Source organism: Vanessa cardui, chromosome 2 (genome assembly GCF_905220365.1).
Source record: "Vanessa cardui chromosome 2, ilVanCard2.1, whole genome shotgun sequence".
Taxonomy (NCBI): Eukaryota; Metazoa; Arthropoda; class Insecta; order Lepidoptera; family Nymphalidae; genus Vanessa; species Vanessa cardui.
This window is the reverse complement of record NC_061124.1, coordinates 4556814-4581533: the sequence shown is the minus strand read 5'-3', so window position 1 is coordinate 4581533 and position 24720 is coordinate 4556814. Positions and strand designations below refer to the sequence as shown.

Here is a 24720-nt window from a genome sequence, read left to right as displayed (position 1 = left end):
GGAAAAGAATGTCCCGTCGTCTGCTGTCTCTAATCTATTCCGTGCTAATTGACCAAGTTGCTAATTCATGCTTTTTATAACTTCCCTTTCCCACATGCAGTTACGTTTCAGGTTTCTGGATTTTTCTCAAGAAGTCTATTCGCTGTTGCATCTGGGAAACTCTCCTATATCTAAATATACATAGTAGTATGTATACGGATTACTAGATTAAATAATTAGATAAATGCGCTGTTTTTGTTATTTCGTTTCAGAAGTCAAGTATTATTAAAAATTGTGTTCGATTGAATTCCTCCTAAGAAACTTAAGACGCGACCAGTAATATCATTTGATCATCTGTTTATACTTTCAAATGGCTGTTCCCTTCCTGTATAGAACCTCTCCAATCAATGTTGTAACACTTGTTCTTAGCTTGTTTCTTGTAATAGCTTGAATATGTTTCATATGGAAGATACACCGCTGGCAAGACATGGTTTTTATATATATCTCGTACAAATTATTACATTAAGAAGCGCATCTTGTATGATATAACGGATTAAGCTTTTTTTATGTGAATGTCGTTTCTTATAACTTGAGCAATCCGATTTTATCTCGCTGTTATTTAATTAGCAAAAAAGTATGAGAGTTGATTTCCTACTTAGATTATAGGGCAGCTGATAAATTTAAATTTGAACATGATGTAATTATTATAAGTGTAACATGTAAATTACATTTATTAACGAATATCGATATATATTCTGACTGACTTTAATAGGAGGAAGTTCTTCATATGCTCGACGCGTATTTTTTAACCGACGTCGAAAAATGAGGTAGTTATTATCGGATGTTTATTTTTAATATATGTATTTATTATCTCAGAATTGTGTTGTTTTTAACCTATTTAGAGAAATATATTTTTGATATGGGTATACTTCCCGTCGTACTTAAACTAAGTAGTTTATTTTACACAACGTAATTAGTATAATAAGAATGCACTACATTTCGGTTATTGCTTTAACTGTAATTAAACTAGTACTACAAGCTACAATGTTTGCAACTATAATGTATTAACGTTTTTTTTTATATAATTAAACCGATATAAAAATAAATAGAAAATAAAAAGTGAACAATAACACTGTTGGATGTTTTATTCGAGCTTTTATCTATTGAGAACAAACTCTAAAACTCAACTGGAGAACGTTTTGCTGTGATATTATATTTAAAATTCAAATCTTTAAATTTAATTCAAGAGCGCTTTATATTGAATGGCTTTGAATAACATTTATATTTTTAACTTTTGAGTTGGCATTGTAGTGTGTGTTATGCATCAAAACTTAAGCATAAAGCACGCTCCCCCATCTCATACAAATGAATAAGAATTTCTGTTAAAAACTTTGAGTAAAAGATCAAAAGATATTTTAATGTTTAAAAAGTATTCTTTTATATTTACTTAGAGCATTATCATTGTAAACTTCAATTTACAATGATGATTTTTTTGTTTTATTTTCAAGCGATTAAAGCATTTCATTTACCTTCAAGCTTTTGAAACATTGTTAACTCTGTCTTACAATAAATTTAAAATCGTGTTTATAACAGTATATTGACACTTGGCTCTGGTACGTGTATTTCTTTACTGTTCTTACCAAACCATTGTACTGTTTTCTTTCGAAATTTAGTTTGAGTTCCAATGACATTGGCGGTTTTTAATGGCAAACATTTGACCAAACCCATAAACGACAGAGAAGCCGCGAGTGTCAACCAGTATTATATGTACATAAGGTAACCAACAGTTGACTTATGCCGATTACAGCCAATCTCGTAACCCTATCAAACTATAATAACAATCGCAATGGAATGTTATTTTCTATGGGGAACCAATTACATTACAGTTAGAATAATAGAAAAATGTACTCCGCGAGTGATGACAAATAACAACATAATAAAACCAACGGAGCATTATTGCGGCGGTATTTGGTTTAATGGCGGCCAATTTGTGTGGGAAACAATACCAACATGGAATTGAGATTACGGTATATAATTATACTATAATGATTTTGTACGTGGTTAAATTAATTCGGTACCGTGTAAAAGATTAAAATTGTTAACGTCAATATTTCGTTTTATTTCAGTCGGATTTATTAAATAGCTGAATAATTCTATGTATGATGTTTACAAATATAATACACACTCCGATAGAGATATAAGTAATATTTACCCGACAGTTTCCGATTAAAATACAAGGGGATTATTGATTCAAGTTGAGATAAGATTACGCCTCGGTAAGGTTTCTGATAAGGTCAAGGCAGTGTTTACATACCTACTTGTTATTGATGCTAATAACACTTTTAGAAAGAAATATAAAGCCTTTTTAGAAACAAAATGCTTTCGAAAATATTATGAATACAAATTCTAGTAAACGTATTATTATCTTTTAATGGTACTGTTGTGTTTTTTTTAATTCTATCTATTCTACCTTGTTTTTTTAAGCAAACAAAACAAACGTAAATACCAAGCGAATGAACTATTCCACTGTAAGATATATCTTGCTTTGCTTTATTAGCAGGACAAGGCTTATAAATAGTATTGAAGTTTATTTTGATTGCATAAGTATTCCCTTTATATTCTGAATGAGGTGCGGTCATTGGCATCAACGTTTGAATAGAAAGACGTGAGTTGTTGGTGAAATTTGTCGCTGCCCGAATAAAACATTTCGACAAACAATGTTTGAAGCGGTAGTCAAAATATATTGATCGATATAAAATTAATTGATGTGTTATGCGTCAATTTGTTATACCTCGTAATCTTTTCATTATACTTTTTAATAAGTACTTAAAGCTGTGAGGCGATTAACTCAATTTCCCTAGATAATTAGCGATTTTATTTCCATTATAATTTAGGTGTGCCCACAATTATATTTCCATAGATGTATTTTAGGATTATTTTTGTTCGACAGGGAATCAAAATAAAAAACATTCGATTTAATATATCTTCTTTCGTTTAATGGATGAGCAGCGTAGTCAACAGTAATATGTTTATGGTAGGTGATGAATACTTAGGTGATAGACAAACTATTATAAATCAATGATTCCTACTCACAGTCCTCCCTAGAATACTCTATTTTAATAATATTGTCCACAACACGAATCTGACACACACATACACACACACCACTAAAACGACATATATGGTCTTTGAACAGAGCGAACTATTTACCTTTGATAGATGCGCTGTCTTTGTATTTTTATTTATATAATATTAATTTTATTTCAGTACATTGTGCATTACAAACGATAATTTCATACTAATATAAATCGGAGCTTCTTAGTTTAACTTCTTGTTTTGTATTTGTAATAATTAATCGATCTCAGAACTACTTAGTATTCTACAATTGTAAATAATGAGATGGGGCGACAACCTGTCGCTCACTGCTGTGTGTGGGGTCGTTTAGCAACCAACAATTTCAATCATTCCCTCTAAATCTATATGAATTACCATGACCACATCACCTGGTTAGCCCTTATGTCCGTCTGTATTGATACAACCCACTATTACTCTACCGATATATCTCAATACTTAGTTGTATTTCAGTTAGAAGCTATATATTTAGAGCATAATACTAGTAGTGTCAATCTCTATGAGTGAAGGTTAGACTATTAATGACGATAAGCGTCTTACATTTGCTTTTCTGCATTCTAAAAAAAACATTATATCAAAAGAATAAGTAAAAATGTATTGTTATTTAAGTACACGGAACGTCTGGCATAGAAATACAAGATCTTATAACATTTTGTAAGTTGACAGTAATCTTAAATTACAGAAATCCTATCTATAGAGCTGGGTACATATTACATACCTATTTATAACGAGTTGTCGTCCGCGGTATTGCTCACTTTGGTCGTCAGGTATTAGACATAAAAAAGTGTCCTTCCTTTTAGTTCAAGCTTGCTTCATACAAAATTTAATCAAAATCGGTTCAGTGGTTTGGCCTTGAAAGAGCGATAAACAGTCACTTTCGCATTTATAATATCAGTATGGATTATAACAACTTTTTATACTCCTATTATTATTTTACGAACAACAAAAATTAACAATAAACAAGAATAATTAGAATTGAATTAAATGTAGATAAAAATATTTATATATCAACTAATAAAGAGGTATATGTCTTATCACTTAAAGTTACTTAAGATTAATGTTACGTTAATAAATTTTTAATCAAAACTTATAAGAGTGGACAGAGATTTTAAAATCTTACCTAAAGAACTATTGAATGAATCCATATAAACAACAGTAGACGATTCGCATTATGGTGTATAATTTATTATTAGTAGCTGCGCAGTTTTACCCGCTTTCAATTTAGACTATAGACGCGATAAGAATGAACTTCATGTACTTGAAACTTATTTATTTATTTAATCAAGTATCTAAATCAAATTTATATCACTACGGCTCTGATCAACATCTAAACTAGAATTGAGTTGAAGGATAACGCGTTTTAAACGTTGAAAACTCTTAATTGTTTTGTCTATAATGATTTTTTGACCTTAACAATTGGACTTCAACAATGGCTAATAAGTTAGAGACTGGTTGATTTTATTTCGATAACTATTACGTTTGTTAACCTTAAGGTTAGGTAACTTAAGTTTTCAAGGTTCACTTTAAGGTGTTTACGATCGTGGGAATATTTAACATTACTGGTAGATCCAATCTAGTTTCTGTTTTATTTTAATTAAAGTATTATATAATTAACTTTAAAGTTACACGTTTCATTCTCTAAACATTCAATATAAATTGATGGATTGATAGAATTGACACAGCTGGTGACGATTTTAATTGACAAGACCTTATCTTTTTGTTTTCTTTTTGTTCCTTGAAGACATCTGTGGCTGGAGACAAGTTTCAATTGGAAAAGTTCGCGTGCATTTTCAACTGGCAGTTGAATGCATTGCAAAAAAAGAATTTGTAAAAAATGGACATTCCTCATACCAAATAAATAATTCGAGTTTAATGAAACAAGTACATATTCGAGAGGAGTCTGCAGCTCATGCGCACGCGCCGTACACCTGTACTGGTCACCCGCCGGACTGGTTCAATTCCCGGTTCGCTTCACACGTCTCTGACGTCAGCTTTGTATAAGCTTCACTCTGTTTCTTTTAAAAAACATCTGTATCTATACTTCAACTGAAAATTAAAAAATTACATATATTTCTTATTAGGAAAGGTTTTATTGTAATAAAATTTGTACCATATATAACCATACCATGTACCATACAAGTAATTTTTTGATCTATCTATAATTATTATTTAAATAGAAATACTCTCGAGCTAGATATGATTATAACCATGGACATAATACTTCGTGACTTTAGGGCAGGATACACAAGACATAAACATACATTTTATTGTATTTAACTTACATAACTTTGTATCTCAAAAGTTAGAAAAGTGTAACTGCTGAGTTTCTTGCCGATTTTTCTCGGTTGTATCTTCATTCTGAATCGGTGGTAGAAGAACGTGAATTAAGTATATACATATTTTGAATTTGTTACATTATTAAAAAAGGGTCACAACCAGTATACATATCGACTTATCTACCAATATAACTGTCTACTACTACTATTCAACGAATCATTACTACTTCTACTTATGTATGATATGAAGGTTCAGAGCAAAAACTCTTTTCTGTTATTAATAATAATTAATATCTAATTAAGATATCAATATTTGCGCCTTGCCACACCAAATTAGGGCACAGTTGCCAATGCAATTTATAATTCTGATTCACACAACCGAAATGACATCATTAGAGATAAAAATCCTTTTGCGAGTGTATTAAAATAATTAATTATAATGCATTGAATATGCAGTTAATCTTTTATAACCATCGTTTTCAATGTGAGAAAAGATTCGAAACAAATATCACGATTATTACGGATTATTACGACCCAGCGCTAATGAAGGAAGAAAGAAACGTATTACAACGCAATTTAAAACAAACCGCCACTCTAACTGATGTTAAGATAAAAGATAAGGTCTTCACCTAATGTTGCACTTTGTAATGTTATTTTTATGTGCTCTTAAACAAACCACGCCTGTTATTTCTTACCCTTCTGTTGAGAGAACTACAATTGATAATGACTTTATATAAAAATTACTACTATACAAAACATAACAATCACAATTTTAGTGTAGAGCCTACAAAAAATTAAGGCCTTTTACGCCTCGCTAGTTTATTTAATTATTCAAATATTTTAAGCCTGGTTAAGAACTTAAGGTGGTTAAATATTGTTTGAACCAAAATAAGTAATAATAAAATTATATCTAATAACCCGTAATGTTTAGTACTCGACTAGCACTAGTTTGCACAGGAAAAACTGTAAAAAATATCTAAAAAGTGTATAATACTAAAAAAACTCGCTGGTGAAACGGGACAGTCTCAATAACACCATATAGGTACAAATACACCATATGTGACTCTCAACTGTAAATGCACACACACATTTACCTCGATCACATAAACACATTAGTTATACACATATATGTAATTTATCATGAATATCTTTAAATATCACAAGACCCGCGTATTGTGATATTTAAAGTAATTCATGATAAAAATAAAAAAAGTAACAGTATTATAAAGCTTAATAAGAAATGTAGAGCAATATTTAAAATAACTTCTGCACACATTATAACCTCATAGAATAGAAACAACATTAGACATTTGTAAATGTATATTTATGACATAAAAAAAATATTGACAAATTACCTTAAAGCTAAACCAGGCGTTTTAAACATATTTTATATCGAGAGTCAGTTCGAACTTGTATATAAATGTGGCATTTAAATCCAGTTTATATAATTTACATGCAGCAAGGATGAAGACAAATATTTGATATTCAATCAAAAAAGTTAACGACGGATGTAAATAGAATTCTCAATCGTAATCTTAAAAGGCGTTTGACAAGAAATGTTGGCTTTTGAATAATCTTTACTCATTATGAAAGATTTAAAGGGTTTTTTTTTATTATATAGCCCAGGCTTCGCACGGGTGCAATGCTGACACTAAATATATATATTTTCTTTGTTTCTTTACTATATTGTCTATGTATATGCATACATACAAAAACCTTTTCCTCTCGTGTCACTTAATCTATTAAAAAAAAACACAACAAAATCCATTGCGTAATTTTAAAGATCTATGCGTAGGGACAGACAGAGGTAAGCGACTGAATTTTATATTATGTAGTGACAATGAAGTAGGCGAACAGAAAAATGTGCCACTTGATAGACATTAGCTCAGTAAGAAATAATAAACATTCCTTAAATTGCAAATGCTATTAACATTGGGAGCTAAGATTGTATGTCCCTTGTGCCTGTAGTTACACTGGCTCACTCACCCTTCAAAACAAAGTCATATTAAGTATTGCTGTTTAGCGGTATAATATCGTAGCTTTACGTAAATATAATTTGTTAAATTTACACAAATATCAAATAAATTGGCATAGGAACCGTCCATTGTGATATTGTTAATCTTGTTATATGCTATGTATAGGGTTCATGATTGTTGGGATAACTAAAATAACACTATTACGTTTGTATGTTTTATACATATAAGGTTTATAGGTATACTTTTTTAAAATTATTATTAACTTTGAAATTTGAAATTTGACGACCTCCATGGTCGAGTGGTGTGTACACCGGTTTTCATGGGTACGCCACTCTGAGGTCCCGGGTTCGATTCCCGGCCGAGTCGATGTAGATTACCATTAGTTTTCTATGTTGTCTTGGGTCTGGGTGTTTGTGGTACCGTCGTTACTTCTGATTTCCATAACACAAGTGCTTCAGCTACTTACATTGGGATCAGAGTAATGTATGTGATGTTGTCTCATATTTTATTTTAACTAGATTATGTTTATGTTGAACACAGTTATTTTGTGACATAGTACAAATGAAAACTTAAGTATTACTAGTAATAACACATTACCTTCGAAAATAATAATAATTCATAAGCCTGACGCCGCTAGTAGGAGCTAAAACGCTTAATTCAAAATTTATTTCAAACGTTAATACTTAATAGTCCTATGCTGGTCTCTTTGAGACCGCTTCGTCCCAAATATTATCAGACGATTATGCTACCGCTTTTGAAATTCATTTAGTTCGTCAACACAAAAGGACTTAAGCCAAGTCAATTCTATTTAATGTCAGAGAATTCGTGACTTGAGCTGAGAACCGATTCATACATTTTAATTCCTATTGAGTCATATTGTCGCGCACATTTAGCTATTGAATAGACTTGTAATCGTTTTTTTTTTACTTCCAAATTCCAAAGGATTTAAGTGACTTGGAATATATTTAAATTTTATCTGATTATAATAATTAAAAAGACGTTTTTTAACTAGTCCATGATTATCAATATTGTAGGTTATCTACTATCAAAAACATTAAATTCACGGTGGTCACCTCAACAATAGTCCTAAGCAAGTGAAACTTTAAAGCGTTGTTTGTAATATTATAATATACTAAAACTTCCAAAACCGTTCTATGTCTTTGGGTATAAGTTTTAATATATTAAATAATTTTCATATAACTGTAATGTCTTATGATGCAGTGTTTGGTTATATTTTAAGGGTTTTTCGTATTCAAAAGTTATTTAAACTATACAATTTTGTACAAGTTTTAAAAAAATCTTTATAATCTCAAAGTTTAAAAAAAATAATCTCAAAATCGATTAAATATTAATATTCATTACTATTTAAATTAGAATTATTAAAAAAAATATTTAAGATAAATTCTTATAAATCATAGTATTGATTCATTTCAATTCAGAACGCTAAGGAAGTTGTTTTTACTTCATGGAAATATGTAGATGTCGCGCGTGCCCGTGCATTCGGATATCCGTACCTCCTGCCGCACAAACATCAATAGAGAAAGTTTAATCTTTTCCTGTCTAACATCTTCGTCTTGTAACAGTTATTACGTAACTTGTCATGGGAACCGTTAAATGTTCTTCGGTTCGTAGATTCATTAGTACACGATTCTATAATAGACATCGAAATATCGTTTGGTACAATAACAAGAATCATTATTATTTTATTTTCATGTAATTATTGCAAATTTCATTAGCCAGTGTTCGCGGATTATAATAACTTTTTTTTATTAAAATTTCATTTAGAAGTATGGAATGAATACATTTTTCTGGCTGCATTCTATATAAGCAACGTTAGCACAATGGCTTAAGGTTTAACTAGCCACAATAATCGGCTTGAAGTCGAAGGGTTTCCATAACACTTACATCAGCCATCGAGAATCTTTGCGTTGTTTGTTATCGCTCTTCATATGATTCCTAGGTAATAAGAGCATGTTTCTGTATTGCTTACACTCGTGTTATGCATTCCTTTTCATTCAAGTAATGATTCATACACTTTCAATGAATATTCACTTGCTTTATGAGCCGGAGCGAAGAGTTAAGTTCAATGGTATGAGTCAATTGAAGAACAGATTGAAAAAAACGACTGAAAGGAAATATGTAAATAGATGTTCTTTACCATAAATTATATAGGTGTTGCTATTCGAAGTCAAATGTTTAATTACCATGTTTTCGATATTAAACTACTTTCAGCGCTTTCTTCTTTTATGAGAGTGTATTACAAACTCGCAATTAAAAGTTAAGTTTAATGTAAAAGGGTCACTTGTACTTTGTGGAATGCGTTTTTAAATTATTCCTAGAGGTCATTTAGTATAATTTTTAAGAGATTATCTTATTGCTGAATGTAATTGTCAATTTAATGTAAAATCTCTAGATGTAAAATAGATTTTTTCTCAGTCACTTAGTAAACATTTTTACAATAATAAATCGATGGATTGTTTTTTTTTAAACTAGATATACCTGAATATATTTTCGTATGATACAGATTAATTTTGGTATAAAATCTTCAATGTATATGGGTTCATAACTTATCGATCCAATTTGGACAACCTCTGATTTTGATTGACAGATTAATAATATTGTAACATAGTGCCCTCTTGGCACAAATAAAAGCAATAAAAAAAATTGTAACATTTTCAATTTCTTTATAAGAAACCAGATTGAAGATCAGCCTTTAGTGCATATCGATAAGAAATTTTGTCTGTAAATTAGATGATTTATTTTTCTAAAATTATTATAAAAATTCTTTGAATCAATATTAAAAATCTAAACAGCGGCCGCAAGTATTAAAGTATTTTAAAAGCTTATTATAAGTAAAACGTGCTCTATCCGTAATTGAGAGTTAAGAAGTGCCTTGAAGCAGTCGTCGGTTGTTGACCCAATTGACCTAATATTTTATCAAGTACACCAATATAGGCTTACTGAAATTTGATCAACGCCCTTGCTATAAATTATGTGAGTTCATAAGCGTTCTAGTAAAGGGCCACTTAATATTTTAATGTCTACATTTTATCTATTTCAATCCAACGGCTGTCAAGAATAATCATAATTCATTCTGTTGTGTACATTGTGTATTAGGAGTGGTACCGAGTTAATTGTGTCAAATTGTATCGCTTTCTCGACGTTTGTCGCGGCCCTGTTGCGCTGGATGCTGCGCCTACGCATTATGAAAATTTTACATGCATTATTGCAGGGTATATGAACTATTACATACTATACTTAATAATACATATATACTTACTTGTTATATATCTTATGTCATGATTACATTGTGTAATATACTTTTACCTTTATAAATAGATAGATGATTGATTATCCAAAATATCAATACTTTGCAGAGCTGTAAACCATTTTTGAATGGTAAGGATTTGTTACAATTACATGTACAAAGTATATAACACGGCATAAGGTACTATAAACAGCAATTATATGTCTAATATGCCTTACTGAGTCAAGTGCATAGAAGTGAATTTTCTATAGGTCACAAATTTACTTAAGTAGCCTATGAGTTACATTAAATGTAATTTAACGTTTTTTTTTTCATATTCTTTTAAAGTAAATATGAATGGTTACAAACATGAATATTATTAGATAAAAGTACGTACGACGGCTACGTTCACAGAATGCAATATATTACGCGCAGCCGTTATTTCGATAAAAGTGTGGAGCCGTCCACTGCGACCCATCTCTATTAAGTGTGTTATTTATATTCAATGCACGAAAATCACGCACGATGACGGCCATACTTGGATTTATAGTCTGGTAACTTCTGTAAAACATATTTTTTACACTTGAGCTGTCCTACGTTTACTTACATCATTTCTAATACCCAGCGGGTAATACTAGGTACTAATATACAATAATACAAGTTTTTTTTTATTTCAACCATAAACAAATAATTGACTTAAAAACAAAAAACCTAATTACAGAAAAGTACATCCGAATACATTCATGTGAGAAAGCTAAAAAACAATAGGTATATATATTTAAAAAAAAGTATTACTCAAACACATTGTCGGTTGTGAAATGACAATAGCAATGCCTTTTTATTGCACGGCTTTACTTCGAGGGTGATATCATTTATATTCAAAGAATATATACCCATAGGGGAGGCAAATTCTTAAGGGTAGATTCGTCACTAGATTCTATAAACGACGCCGTTTCATTTGAACAGTCTCTTGAAAAGTATAAGACTTATTTATTACTAAAAATTTAATATTATTCATATATGTATTCATTTAGGTATATAATAAAATATCCTTTATGATAAATAGATCTATTTCACGAGACCTATGTGTAATAATAACTACAGTATAGAATTTATTAATGAATATGTTAAATGTATATAATATCAATGTTTATCAACCGTGACGATGTACTAAGAAAAGCTCTAACAAATCAAAATTAGAATAAGTCAGTTGAGAAGCGTACAGTTACTTGTGATACGAATACTGTCGCCCACGCAGCAATCACTCGGCAGGAAGCCACAATACATATCATGCATATTGTTCTCCAAGCATGAAAGAGTTACAAAAGACGCCATGTTTAATTTAAATACCATAATTGAATGGATAAATTCCGACCACGCTTTGCCGCTTGAGGTTGGATTGGCCGTTATATTCTCACGATGTTACTGATCTAGTTCAATGTCAGTGTAATTTGGCATATAGATGCTATATCACTAATGTGGTAAATATGTATTCCAATCTAGATGAAGCAATAAGATAGACGCACCGTTAAGTATTATTTAGAATGTTCTTATGGTAATAAAAATGTGATTATATAGCATTCCTTATAACGTTATATTATGGTGTGGATATGTATGCGTGTTATAAGTATGTTATGCATCTAAACGGCCTTTGTTGTTGGTCGACGACTGACCTTTAATTTTACCCTGTCTAGGGATCGTGCAGGAATACAATGAACTTTTTACTTTTTTGTTAAAGACTTGCTCTACCATTATGGTGTGCAGAAAAACAAGTATTATTAAGTAATATCTAGAATTATGAAATTGATTCTACATAATCGTATAAATATACACTTATAAGATTGTATTATACATATATATTGTAACGAATAAGTATAATAATTTATTAAATTTTAAATGTAAGACAGATTGCGTTAGTTGCACATATCTTATTTATGTACATCGCTATTTTGTATTAAACATATTTAAATGATGTGTACGTACAATATAAACTTTTTGAACGAATAAATAGATGTTTGAGAATTATTCTTTATTCTACAACTCAAAGATATAGTAAAATGTTACCGGTTGTATAAAAATATTGATTTAAATGAAATGAAATAAATGTAAAATTAAAGGTACATTTGGTTGTACAATATAGTATGTATAAAAATAAATCGACTTTAATCAGCTATATCCGTTAACTGTATCGCAATTACTTTAACAGCGTGCTAGTTTCCTTGCTTTAATTATAATATGCGAAACTTGACAACTAGGCCTTGTATGAGCACTGGCTTATTTTGCGTTAATGAAATGTCTCGGTTGCCAGTATCGCAACCCGCGGCTGGCGACTGCATACTTCCTAGCAATTAATAAATATAAAAATACCCATTCTCTTTCGACATTTGCTGTAATCATTGCCCACGGGAGCCAGGGTCGCCAGTAATAAATTATGGATTTATAAATATGCAACACCATAATCGAAATACATAAATTGTTATTAAACTTGATTTAAACGATACTTTCTTTACTTTCTTATGTCTCATAAATATATATAATATATTCTAAAATACCTCCCAGTGTAGTCCAGGATCTAAAGCTAGCTTATTTTATTAGGCGTCATAATACATGCCCAAGAGGGCATTGTCAGCAATGTCCGTCAAAGACTGAATGGATGGCGAGCTTAACTACGTAATATGTTGTAATACCTGTCTGTATGTATACATAATTGCTATTATTAATTGCATACTATTGTAAATGTCAACATATCATATGATGATAATAGTTCCACAGCTGTTTATATCAATTTAAATGTTTGTAAATGTAGCGATGTTATTCTCGACAAGTGAAGTCGGTTGAAAGTTTTTGTAAAGCCTTTTAAAAAGTTCGAATTTTAAATTTGTGCGGACATATCTAAATATTTATAATTTATTCAATGTTATACAGTATTTATATTAGTTCATTATCTTATATACTAATTTAGGGTACTTTTACTAATATTTAAATACAATATTGACTAGCTACGACATCGGATAATAGCTAGGATTTAGAGACATTAGGTACTGTTTTCGTATAGCTGATTACAACTGGGTGATACGTTGCCAAATCCGATACTACTTCGTGTAAACCTCTTTGGTGCGGGATATCGACTTGCAACGATTCAAATGTATTAGATATAAATAAACTAATTTTATATTTACTATGTATAATTACTATGTAAAATTAGTATGAATACATAAATGACGAAGTGAAACATAAAGACGAAAATATCACGGACGCATAAGTCCGAACAAGCGAGTATGAAGCTTCATATTTATTTTATTTATTTTTTTAATAGTTTTTAATTCTTTTGAGAGCAAAAACTGGTTCTTATTGTACGGATTGTTACGGGGACGATAATAATACTTTATTTCATTGAATACTCGATTAAATTTGAATTTGATGCGCATTTCAAGTGGCGGCAAGTCTTTAACCTATCACATCCCGCCGGCGCATCCGCAGAGCCACACATAAACTTATTATAAGAGAGACGAGTATTTCTCGTTCGTATGAAGACTTGTAAACCGTTCTTTAACTAGGCTCTAAACATTAAATTCTAGGATATAGCCGGTTTTGTGAAGATCGTTTGCAGGAAGGAAACATTTATGTGCTAAAACCAAGTCTTAAAGCATTTCTTATACCACTTATGGCATTTCACATAATTTTCAAATAAATAGAAGTAATTTATAGAAATACATGTATATTTTCCAGATAAAAACATTTTTTCTTTTAATTATTGTAGTTGTGTTACTTCCGATTTAGTCGTCATTAAATATCAATATAAAGAAAATTACTTTCACACCTTTCTATGCATTTGTAATACTCTAGTTTATAAAGTAGAACTAAACTAGATGCCCGTCCTAGCTTCGAACGGATGGACATAAGATTTTTTAACTTTTATTTACATATTGTTGTTGCTTTATTAAATAATTGAAATATCTCTATTATTGAAATCAAATCTCCCTCTCCGATTGAATCTCTCTCTCTTGATTTTTCTGACATGTTTAGCAATTGTCTTTCTATCTCAACATATTTACACAAAAACCTTTAATTACATACCATCCTCATGAATCACACTGTTTGCTAGTGAAAATCTTATCATCTTTAGTAGTTTTGGAGTTTATCGCGAACATACAGACAGACGCGGCCGAGGGAATTTGTTTTATAATATGTAGTGATGTATGTTATACATATAATGACGGCAAAGATAACAAGCTCGTGTTTCGTAGTGTAAAGCGAAACGCCTGACCGTCTCGGAGATAGACCTCGATTGCTCTCATCGCCTCAGCGGGATGCATTTTATGCCTGTTTAATGAACTATAATAATACGCCACATGCCCACAATTTAATGTACACAAAATTGTACGTTAGATCTTAAAGGTTTCTTTTTAAAACTTTAAAACGATTATTATTGGACGGGTACAAATCAAAAGAGCTTAAGCGTATTCAGTGCCTTTTCCACAACATTCATTATGGTATTGAGTAATTATGTTCATTGTAGATACATCTTGTCATCAGTACACACTGTGGTCACTAAACTGCATAATTGATGCATTAAATCTAAAGCTAAATTTAAATTTACATATCCGTTTCGACGCCTCACAAAGTATGGTTTAAACAACAACATCTTTTGACATTCCTTACTAGTATTAACTTTCCATTACAAGTTATTTAACGATTTTTTTATATGGTATTATTTTTATATATGTATATATAATGTACGTGTATGTGTGTGTTGTGTAAGCATCTATGCGTATATCTTTATGGTCGTGATGGTTTCCTTCATGTCTTATTGAGTTTCGATTCGAAACCAATTTAATCCCACTCGTAATTGTATACTGATCATCTGATTAAGTTTCCATTACAAAAGCATCAGGAGATTATTTTTAAATACGTATAGGCATCATTTGTTAGTGTTGACCGGTATTTTTTTGTAAATCATGAGGTAAGCAAAACGTTTTGTTAAAGTAAAGTTTGTTCCTTAAAAATACTAGAATTCTAACAATACAATACAGCTTGATCATGTAAGAATAGAATAAAGTTCCGGTTCGGTACAAACTATGGTTAATATGTTTTTTTTTATGAGGGTTACAAATTATTTAAAAGATAAATGTGTTCGAAAACGCCGAGCTTTCTTCTGCTGATGGTATCGTGAGTCAGTGTTTAATAGATTAAATGGAACGCATTAATCCACGTTGCAACGTACGGCGTCGCGTCAACGACTTTTATTAGCTGAATAAGTGATCCAATTGCCGCCATTGTTCTCATGTGTGTCTGTATGTTTCTAGGTATTCGAACGCATTAAGGGCATAGGTTTTTAATTAATATTTAAAAAACTATAACAAGTCTTGGGCTAACGTTTTAATATGTAAATTGTATATTTTTGCTGATTTTTCAATATTCCGAATAATGAAAAATAATTAAAAAAATAATAAATTGATGAATCCTTATCTCATTTTTAAACATCGCTTCATTCTAAGTTGTGCTTTATATTTATCATGATACTCAGACTGGTACAGATTCAATAAAAAAGTTATTATATTATATAATAAGCGGTAGAGATCATTAAAAGTCACTCAATAAATTGTATATAAAATTTTATAAAAATTATCATTAAATAAATTATAAGTAACTAATATTATACATCTTGTTATAGAAAAAAATATATAATAAAAAGTAGAACACATTAAAGTCGATCAAGTTTGTAATATAATATCTTAAGTCAGTGTTATAACGAGGACATAATATATTACGGTATTAGTACACAAGATTCGTGTATAGAGTATGCATACGAGACTCATATTCACAGACAATTATTTATCATCATCTAATAAGTCTTGAGGTATTATTCTTGGTCCTTAAATAATATTTAAACATTGGCGTGATTACTTGTCAACATTTGTCTTTCGTGGACTTGACCCTCTATTTATCACATCGGTATATATATACTAAAATTAGATACAGAGAAGCAAATCCCCCGTTAAAGATGAAGGTATCCATGATAAGGATGTGACTTATTCCTAAACGGTTCAATAAGGTAAGACGTCGTCAGACAACAACGCAAAAGGTTACATATCGGTTTGTTAAAACAACATAACCTTAGCAGAAAGTAATTAAAATGTTTGTTAATTCGCTTGTTTCAAAACAATCAGGTGTGCATTTTTGTATAAAATTTATTACCAATATCCTATCGACTTGTAATACCGATGCAATCGTCCAATCGTACAGCCTTCTTGTTTTTTCATTCGTCGCAGCCTTGAGGTTCCACTGACCGCAACTAGGTTTAAATAACTGTAGAACCGTCGTCTGTTTCACAAAGCGGAATATTTCAAAAGTACGCAAGGGCTTATAATAATTTTGTCTATGGCTCGGCAATAAACGACGAGTTCGCATTTCACACCTTGTTTCGTTAGCATTATCGTTTGTAATAAATGCAACATTGTACCACGGCACCTATTCATAGTTGAATTTGGATAGGTCTAACATATTTACTGCGTGCGCAATAAATGCAATATGTAAAAACGTCTGCGCATATGCATTGAAAAGAATTGGTAACAATTATTGTTCCCCTTGTATAGACACAAGTCGTCAAGGCCTTTGTGAATTAACTAACTCCTATAAATACGGGCATATGGTACAGGAAAGTTGTGCTTTATCGCCATATAAGGGACAACAATTGGTATCAACTAGGAATCTCTATACCTTATTAGAGGTATTTTCTCTAGTCGAATTTACCAAATAATTGCTCACATACACATACATATTAGTGGTCGCTTTTTGGTCGATATTCAACCGTAGTTCATTGCTAATGAAATATTCAGTGCGTTGATTTGAAAGATACTTTAGAAAAGGCTCAATTGGACGATACCTTGTTACTGCGAAAATAAAATACGAATGTAAAAAAAATATTGTTATTGAATTTCATCATTAACCTGTTGTGTTTTAAACGTATTGATGTCTGTGTAATGTTTTTTTTTTTTTTATTTATATGCATTTCTAATGAATATTTTTTTAAATATTAATTTTCTGAACATAAACTTCAATAGTATCAAATTTCATAGAGCCCGTAACCGCGTCATTTTGGTATAAAAAGAGGTATGACGTTATTGTTTCACGTATTAATATATAGATAACTGTTGTTGTTGTTGTTGTATGCCTAATCCTTCTAATATTATAAATGGTTGTTTGTTTCTTAATTACCCAAAAAAGGCTACACGTATTTGGATAAAATTAGGGGAATAGTGCCTGAAATACGTAGAGCTAGTCGCGTGTATAGCTAGTATTATATGTATATGTAATATTTTAATACCATAATGTTGTGACATTTAAATACGTATTCTCGCATATGCACATTTATATATGGCTAGCATTAAATACATATTTATTTTGGCTTGATGTGTTATCAAATAAATGGTTTTTTATATTAAATATGTTATTTGTGTCTTATTATTATAACATAAAATTCGAACGCGAGTAAAGACGCAGGTAAAATTGCATATATAAATTACCTCTATCGTTCCACATACCTACTTCGTTAAATTATCGTTATAAATTAGTTATTATGTAATTGACTTATAACACAAATTATTGTAATCTCCATGTACCGTATTAGATGTTAGTATAAAACATTATACTACATCGTAAGAACACCTGTTACTTTGCTATAAGTGCAATTAAATTATATAAGGAAATAGGTTAAGTCGATTAGACCTAATAGCTTTTCAATTATATATTTATATAGGCGCTGGTAATGAGTTAATATAACAGTAACATACAATGTCTCGATGACATTTCATTTCACTACTCTTCGTGGCCTATTTGCTATTGGAAAAGCTCATCTCTGTCAAACTATTATGATTGGTTTGTTATAAATGTTACGTATACAATTTTTTTGTATAACTATAACGGTTTATTGCTATAAGTTTGCTTTAAGACAGATTAGGATTATTTTAACTCTATCAAATAAATTATTCGAATCGAACAAAGTTGTAGTCACATAGCTTGTATTTTAGAAAATATTTATAAAATTATTCATACGAATAATTTTATAAATATTTTCTATATACAAGCATACAATATTTTCTTATATACAAGCATACAATTAAGTCCGTCGTGTTCATTGGTTTATTCAACAGCACAATTAAAAAATATATAATTAATTTTAATTTTTTATTTAATTTCAGATGTAGCGACAAGTGCGGTTAGTGGTGCCGTTGTTGGTGTGCCTCCTTCTTGGGAGCCATTCTACTGTGTCCTGCAGCAAGACCGACGGACACTTACAGCATACACTAGTGAAGAGTTAGCTGTAAGTATTTCAGACAACTTCATACAACCTTTAAAATAGTTCCGACAACCTATTATTTAATTTGTTACCTTATCAACATTCATTCGAATAATTATTAAAATTTCCAATATAGACGTTACTTTTTATAGTTATATGATTATTGTTTTATATTTTGTAATCAATATCGTAGCCGGACATAGTAACGTAATTAAATCTGACATCAATAGAGCGTAACGGCTTTGTTTCAATCAAATGTGGAACTTCGACGGTTGAAAATATTTTTTGCACGATTTGTTCATTCATACGAATACATTTGTAATTAAAATTGGCGCAAGGACGTCGTGATACAAATAATGATCATCATTAGTTTTGACTGAAAACTTACAAAATAGCCAATGCATCGCACGGAACATTGAATATTGAGCAGACATTGTTATTTGTTTTTGTCTATAAATTTGAGTTATATTAGGTCAATGGTTCCGCTTTCCTGGTCTTTGAGGTAATTTATCTTTTATTTGAAACTCTCGATTTTCACTTATTGCAAAAACTTTCAAAGAAATAGAATAGAATTTATGGATTACGAGCATCTTCGTTTGTAAAAAGTACGTTGTGTTGTACTTATTTCAATCCGTTATGTGTATGAGCCTAGATCCATTTTATTCTTAACTATTAAACATGTTTGTAAATATGAGATAAAACTTCTATATTTACTAGGAAAATCAATATGTAAGTCTGAGAGAACTCAAAAAATTGCCTGTATGGATTATTTCTCGGCGCATCATATTTTAAATAACTTTTCGATTAGTATTCTGAAATAACAATGTAAAATTTTTCACAAAAACTTTTAAGTTAAATACATACACAGAAATCATTATATAAGTCGATACACGAATAAATATGAACGCAATTATCGTAGTTATGTTTACTATAACGGTAATTTTGCTAACGTTTTTTATCTGTGGTAATGGAAAAGATCATTGACTTAGTTTTTTAAATTATATAAAGTGACTATGACAAAATGTACGCTTCTATATCAGTGTGTCGCGTGCACGCGTTGCGCAGCATTCAGAACTGATTTCACCATAACTATAATTTTAGTAATTATTAGCAGATGAGTATCACAATAACGTCCTCCGTTTATCCAAAACCAGTGCTCGTCGTACTATGATTTTTAAGTGACACTTCTTCTTTAGGAGTTAAATTTAAGGTTAATTTTTCTTTGCAACATTTTTGTTTAAGTTCCTTTTTATGATATTTTACTAGAATCAGGTTCTTTAAGAATACGGCCGATTTCAGCGGGAAGTTGTAAGAAACCATTATATATGATTTATATATGAACTAATATATGCAAGCACTTATTGCCATCTATCTAAATAATGTAAAAATAACTGTAATGTTAAGTTACGTATACAAGCTATTTTGTCCATATATAATTTTTAACACTTTGCAATGTTTATTTCATAAGAACTCAGTATGTAAAGATAATGTATTTGATTATTTCTCTAAAGTACAAACAGAGACTTGAAGCGTGGGCGTCTGTACTGGTTTAATACATAAATCGAAGCTAACTGCCCTAACAAAAGAGAAGTTCCACTTATGCTTATAATAATCTTCCTGTATGTTTGTTATAGAAAAAGCTTTCCCATAATAGCTGTTTGATAAAATAAATTATATGTTATTCATAATGAATAAGAAAATCGTTTTCATATGTATAAAAAAAATTAATAGATAATTTACTTTATATGGCTTTTACAAGCACTTTTGAATCGTTATTTAAGAACTATATTAAGTGAAACTACCATGAATTATGTTCATGATTACATACGAACTCTTTTCTACATAACTCATTATTTTATATCACTATTTAGAATGAATAAGCAGTAAAATATGGTTTTTGTATAGATACTGTTAAATAAATAATGAGAGGATGTATTTGTCTTTCAACTTAAAAGCTCTAACTAAAATTTCAAATACAGATAAAACAAATACGATGTATTTTACCTCTTTGAATTCTAACTCCTTGCACACCGACGAAACTGGAAACCAGTCCAGTAGTATTTACATAGTATCTTATCTTAATGTCCATTGCAGTAGCGATATCATTTAATGGGTATTGGCAAAGTGTTAGCGAGAATAGGGCCTTACACGGTAACAAAAAAAAAGTCGTGCAACTCGGTACATGTGTCAGAAATGAAACCCGTTTTTGCGTTAATAAGGTATTATTTCGTTAACGTTAAATCCTTAATTACAATAATGTTAAAAGATTATATATAACAAAGTGCATTCAAATTTGACTCTTATAGCAAATAATTTTTCAATCTAACAAAAACTATGAAACCAGATAATTTCTTTCATTTGTTATCTTGTTACTATTAATATTTAATAATCGTATTAAGTAAGTAATATGCGCTGTTTATATAACAGGTGTGACGCTAATTGTCAGCGTGTAGAAGAATGATATTATTTTCACGTGATCAACCCGTTTCTCAAAGCAATTTGTGTTATGACATCGGAAGCGAATTCTCAATTTCTTTTCACTATTCGTTGTTACATTAATGTAACGATTAAAAAAGTTTATGTCTATAACCATGGTAGCGGTTTTTATACGATACATAAAACGTGGTATATAATTGATATTGTTATTTTAAATAATAACTTATGTTTTTTTGTATGTAGCATCATTCTATTTTTCTTAATAAAATTTTATTGTTACACGCTATCCAACAGTCATTTCCTGGCTTCTATTTGGACTACAAGGTAAGAAACGTAGTGAGAGTGTTATTTATTTTTGCCTTGCTTATGTTTTGATTAAGTAATTCTCGTCCTTATAAATACAAAACTAGTCTATTCTAGTTGCTAATAAGTTTAATCATTTTAAAATGACTTAATATGTCTTGTTTTGTTTGTTTTCGTAGTCACAATGATTTATTTAGTTGTTATAACACTATAAAGCATTGCGTTTTTGTTGTTGAGAGTGACATGTGCTCTACTTTCCTTTTGTGGTCTAATTGTAGTACTTAAATCTATTCGTTGATCGTTATACCCGTTTGTGTGATAATACATTTTAGTCCTTATATTATAGGTAATAAGGTAGTGTTGATTGACAAGTGAATTGCACTATTCGTGTTTCGACCTGTCACGGTTTTACAGAGCAATAAATAATTTTAGTAACTAAATCTGGTTACTTTGCAAACATTATTCATTATTGTGAACATCAAAACGTAGGTATATCACACGGGAACTAATATTCTACGAACTATTTGTTGTTGTTGCCACAATTATTCGCCTGCTATTCGGTTTTCAGTACTTTTGGCATTTTATCGAAATTGTTATTATACTAAGATATAATTCTGAAAGCCTTCCTTTTAGAGCAGGACATAAATAAATAATCCTAATGCGAAAAAATGCGAAAAAAAAAACAGGCAAAAATATCGAAACGGTCGTGACACCTGAAATATTTGCTCAGAATACCTCCGAAATATTCAAAGTCGGTTAGTTCTTGCAATAAACTTTTGGCTTATAGGTATAATGTATTCGTTTTATTTGTAATAATACTTAATAATTGTAGCTCAACACACAACTCATTTAATTGCGTATGTGTTTCACTTTATAGGCTACAATTAACACATATTTTAAACATGTGGTATTTATTTAAATAAAGAAATAGACTTAGGTATTTACTGGCGGTGGTTATCCAGATTCTTAGAACGGTCTAAATGGAAACGTATTCGCTTATGTCACTGGCCATAGCAGTAAGCGTATGTAGAACCTTTTTTTGTACAATTATATCATTTAATTTACCAATTTGATTGAATGATATTTTAGTCGAACCTTTTTTTAAATATATTTATTAAAATTTAGTTTTAATAATAAATAGTTGAATGTTCTACTTAAAAACTTACTGGTATACTTTTTTTTCATATAAATCCTAATTGCTTATGCACACGTTTTAAGTTTTATATACATATTCCTTAAAAAACGGTAGTGTGAATAAATAGCATATGTTTGGAAACGATTTATTATTAGCACTGCGAATATCGTTTAATGTTTAAGGCAAATCGTTCTGACTCACAACTTTATGTCGGTGAACTTAAGTCAGTAACACGTGACCCTTTTGAGAGCGTTTTTTGTTTGTAGGTTGTTTAAATTTTCAAAAACAATATTGAGGTTATTATTTTGTTGGTAGTTGTATCTGATGCGATGATATTGTTACCATCGAATGTTTATTCACTGTAAAGGTTATTGAACTGATCTTTTTTAGTCTATGTTTAAAATGAATTAGCTGATTCTAGTTTTAGTATATAGTTACATATATCGTTTAGTAGAAAGTAAAGCTATAGGATAGCAGATCGGTAAATAATGTCTTACGTCTAAGAAATTATATTAATTGCATTGTAGCGCTATTAAGCGAATGGATTGCAAAAAAACTTCCTACACAAAAAAATATACTTATAAAAACCAACCATAATGATAATCGGTGAAACGGTGTCGAAATATTTTAATTTCGAACAGTTATCATTTTACAGACATAAAACATGAACATATGCTGAGCATAATTAAGTGCGAAATAATCTATAAATAAGTACAAATTTCAAATAGTAAGTCGATTATTCATAGTTCAACAACAATAGGCTATCGAATCGACTCTATAAAACAATGAGGAGAGGAACGCCTGGCAGATAGTACGAACTGCAAGTATCGAGTAACAGGGACTCGTTACCGGTCCGGGCTATTTACGTGCTAAGTACTATTTGTATGTATTGCTGTGTTTCACTCAAAGAGGATAGCAGAGGTGTATTTAGTTTGGAAAGCATTCAACACGACACGTTTGTTAGCGAATAAACTACACCTGAATAAAATTCTCGGATATATTTTTCGTTTATTACTCGCAGAATATGCATAATTGAATTAAATTTTTTTTTAATTCAATTCGAAATTTCAGTTATGTATACATATTTCATCCGTGGCACAATGTCCATTTTGAACTGTCAATTTAATAATAAAGGACACCTGTCAGTCCTATACTTAAAAACAATCAAAATCGGAATTATTGATCGTTCTTACTTCGAGTGGGCCCTTGCAAGTACTTGAATCGTGGCTACTATTAATAGTATAGAATACAAGATTGTATGAAATGTAAAGCTACCAGATAATTTAATGTTGCCATAGGAAAATTATTTACAAGTAGCACCAGCGGAACTTGCATTTGAAAACGATACGGATCAATAGTTTCCAACACGTTCAGTTTGACATTGCATTATGTCCTTTAAGTATATTGGGCTAAGTACAATATATACTTGTATTTATGCGAAGCCAATGTACGCGAAGGTGCATGACGCGTACATGTGTATTATGCAAGCAATTATCGATTTATACTTACCTTAGATCATAGAGATCTGGAAGGGGAATCAAGAATTAATAAGTGTGGTGAACAATGATAATGTCTTCTGCACTATTTGAAAAATGTGACATTAAAAGCAATTTTTGACGAACTGTCATACACCTTACTATTTGAATTGTGACGTATTTCGTATTTGGTTTTATTATACAGAAATCGCGAAATAGAATAATAATAAGAACTTTAAATAAAGCGTATAATTATTAGGACATCATATGTTATTGGTATGAGTAAGTTATTTTATTTATAGAAAATATAATTTATTTATAAAATATATATATGTTTTCCTAGTTTATAATAAAGAAAATTCGAAGCTATCCATTAGAATTTGCATGATTGATATATTAAATGTATCAGCAAATATTTAAAAATAATATATTTTACCTGCATCTCAGTACGTACAGAAGCAA

General features: G+C 30.3%; 1 protein-coding gene across 6 annotated transcripts in view; it reads left to right on the top strand.

Annotated features, from left to right (window-relative positions):
• LOC124540273 (ras GTPase-activating protein raskol) overlaps nucleotides 1-24720 on the top strand; it is a 133919-nt gene that overhangs the window by 28634 nt on the left and 80565 nt on the right. For 4 of the 6 annotated variants that reach the window (XM_047117786.1, XM_047117754.1, XM_047117762.1 and 1 more), the window contains exons 3-4: nucleotides 18812-18933; nucleotides 21640-21669. In XM_047117786.1, coding sequence (XP_046973742.1) covers nucleotides 18812-18933; nucleotides 21640-21669 — 152 coding nt within the window. The remainder of the gene's footprint in view (nucleotides 1-18811; nucleotides 18934-21639; nucleotides 21670-24720) is intronic. The other 2 variants (XM_047117794.1, XM_047117769.1) reach the window with 1 other exon arrangement.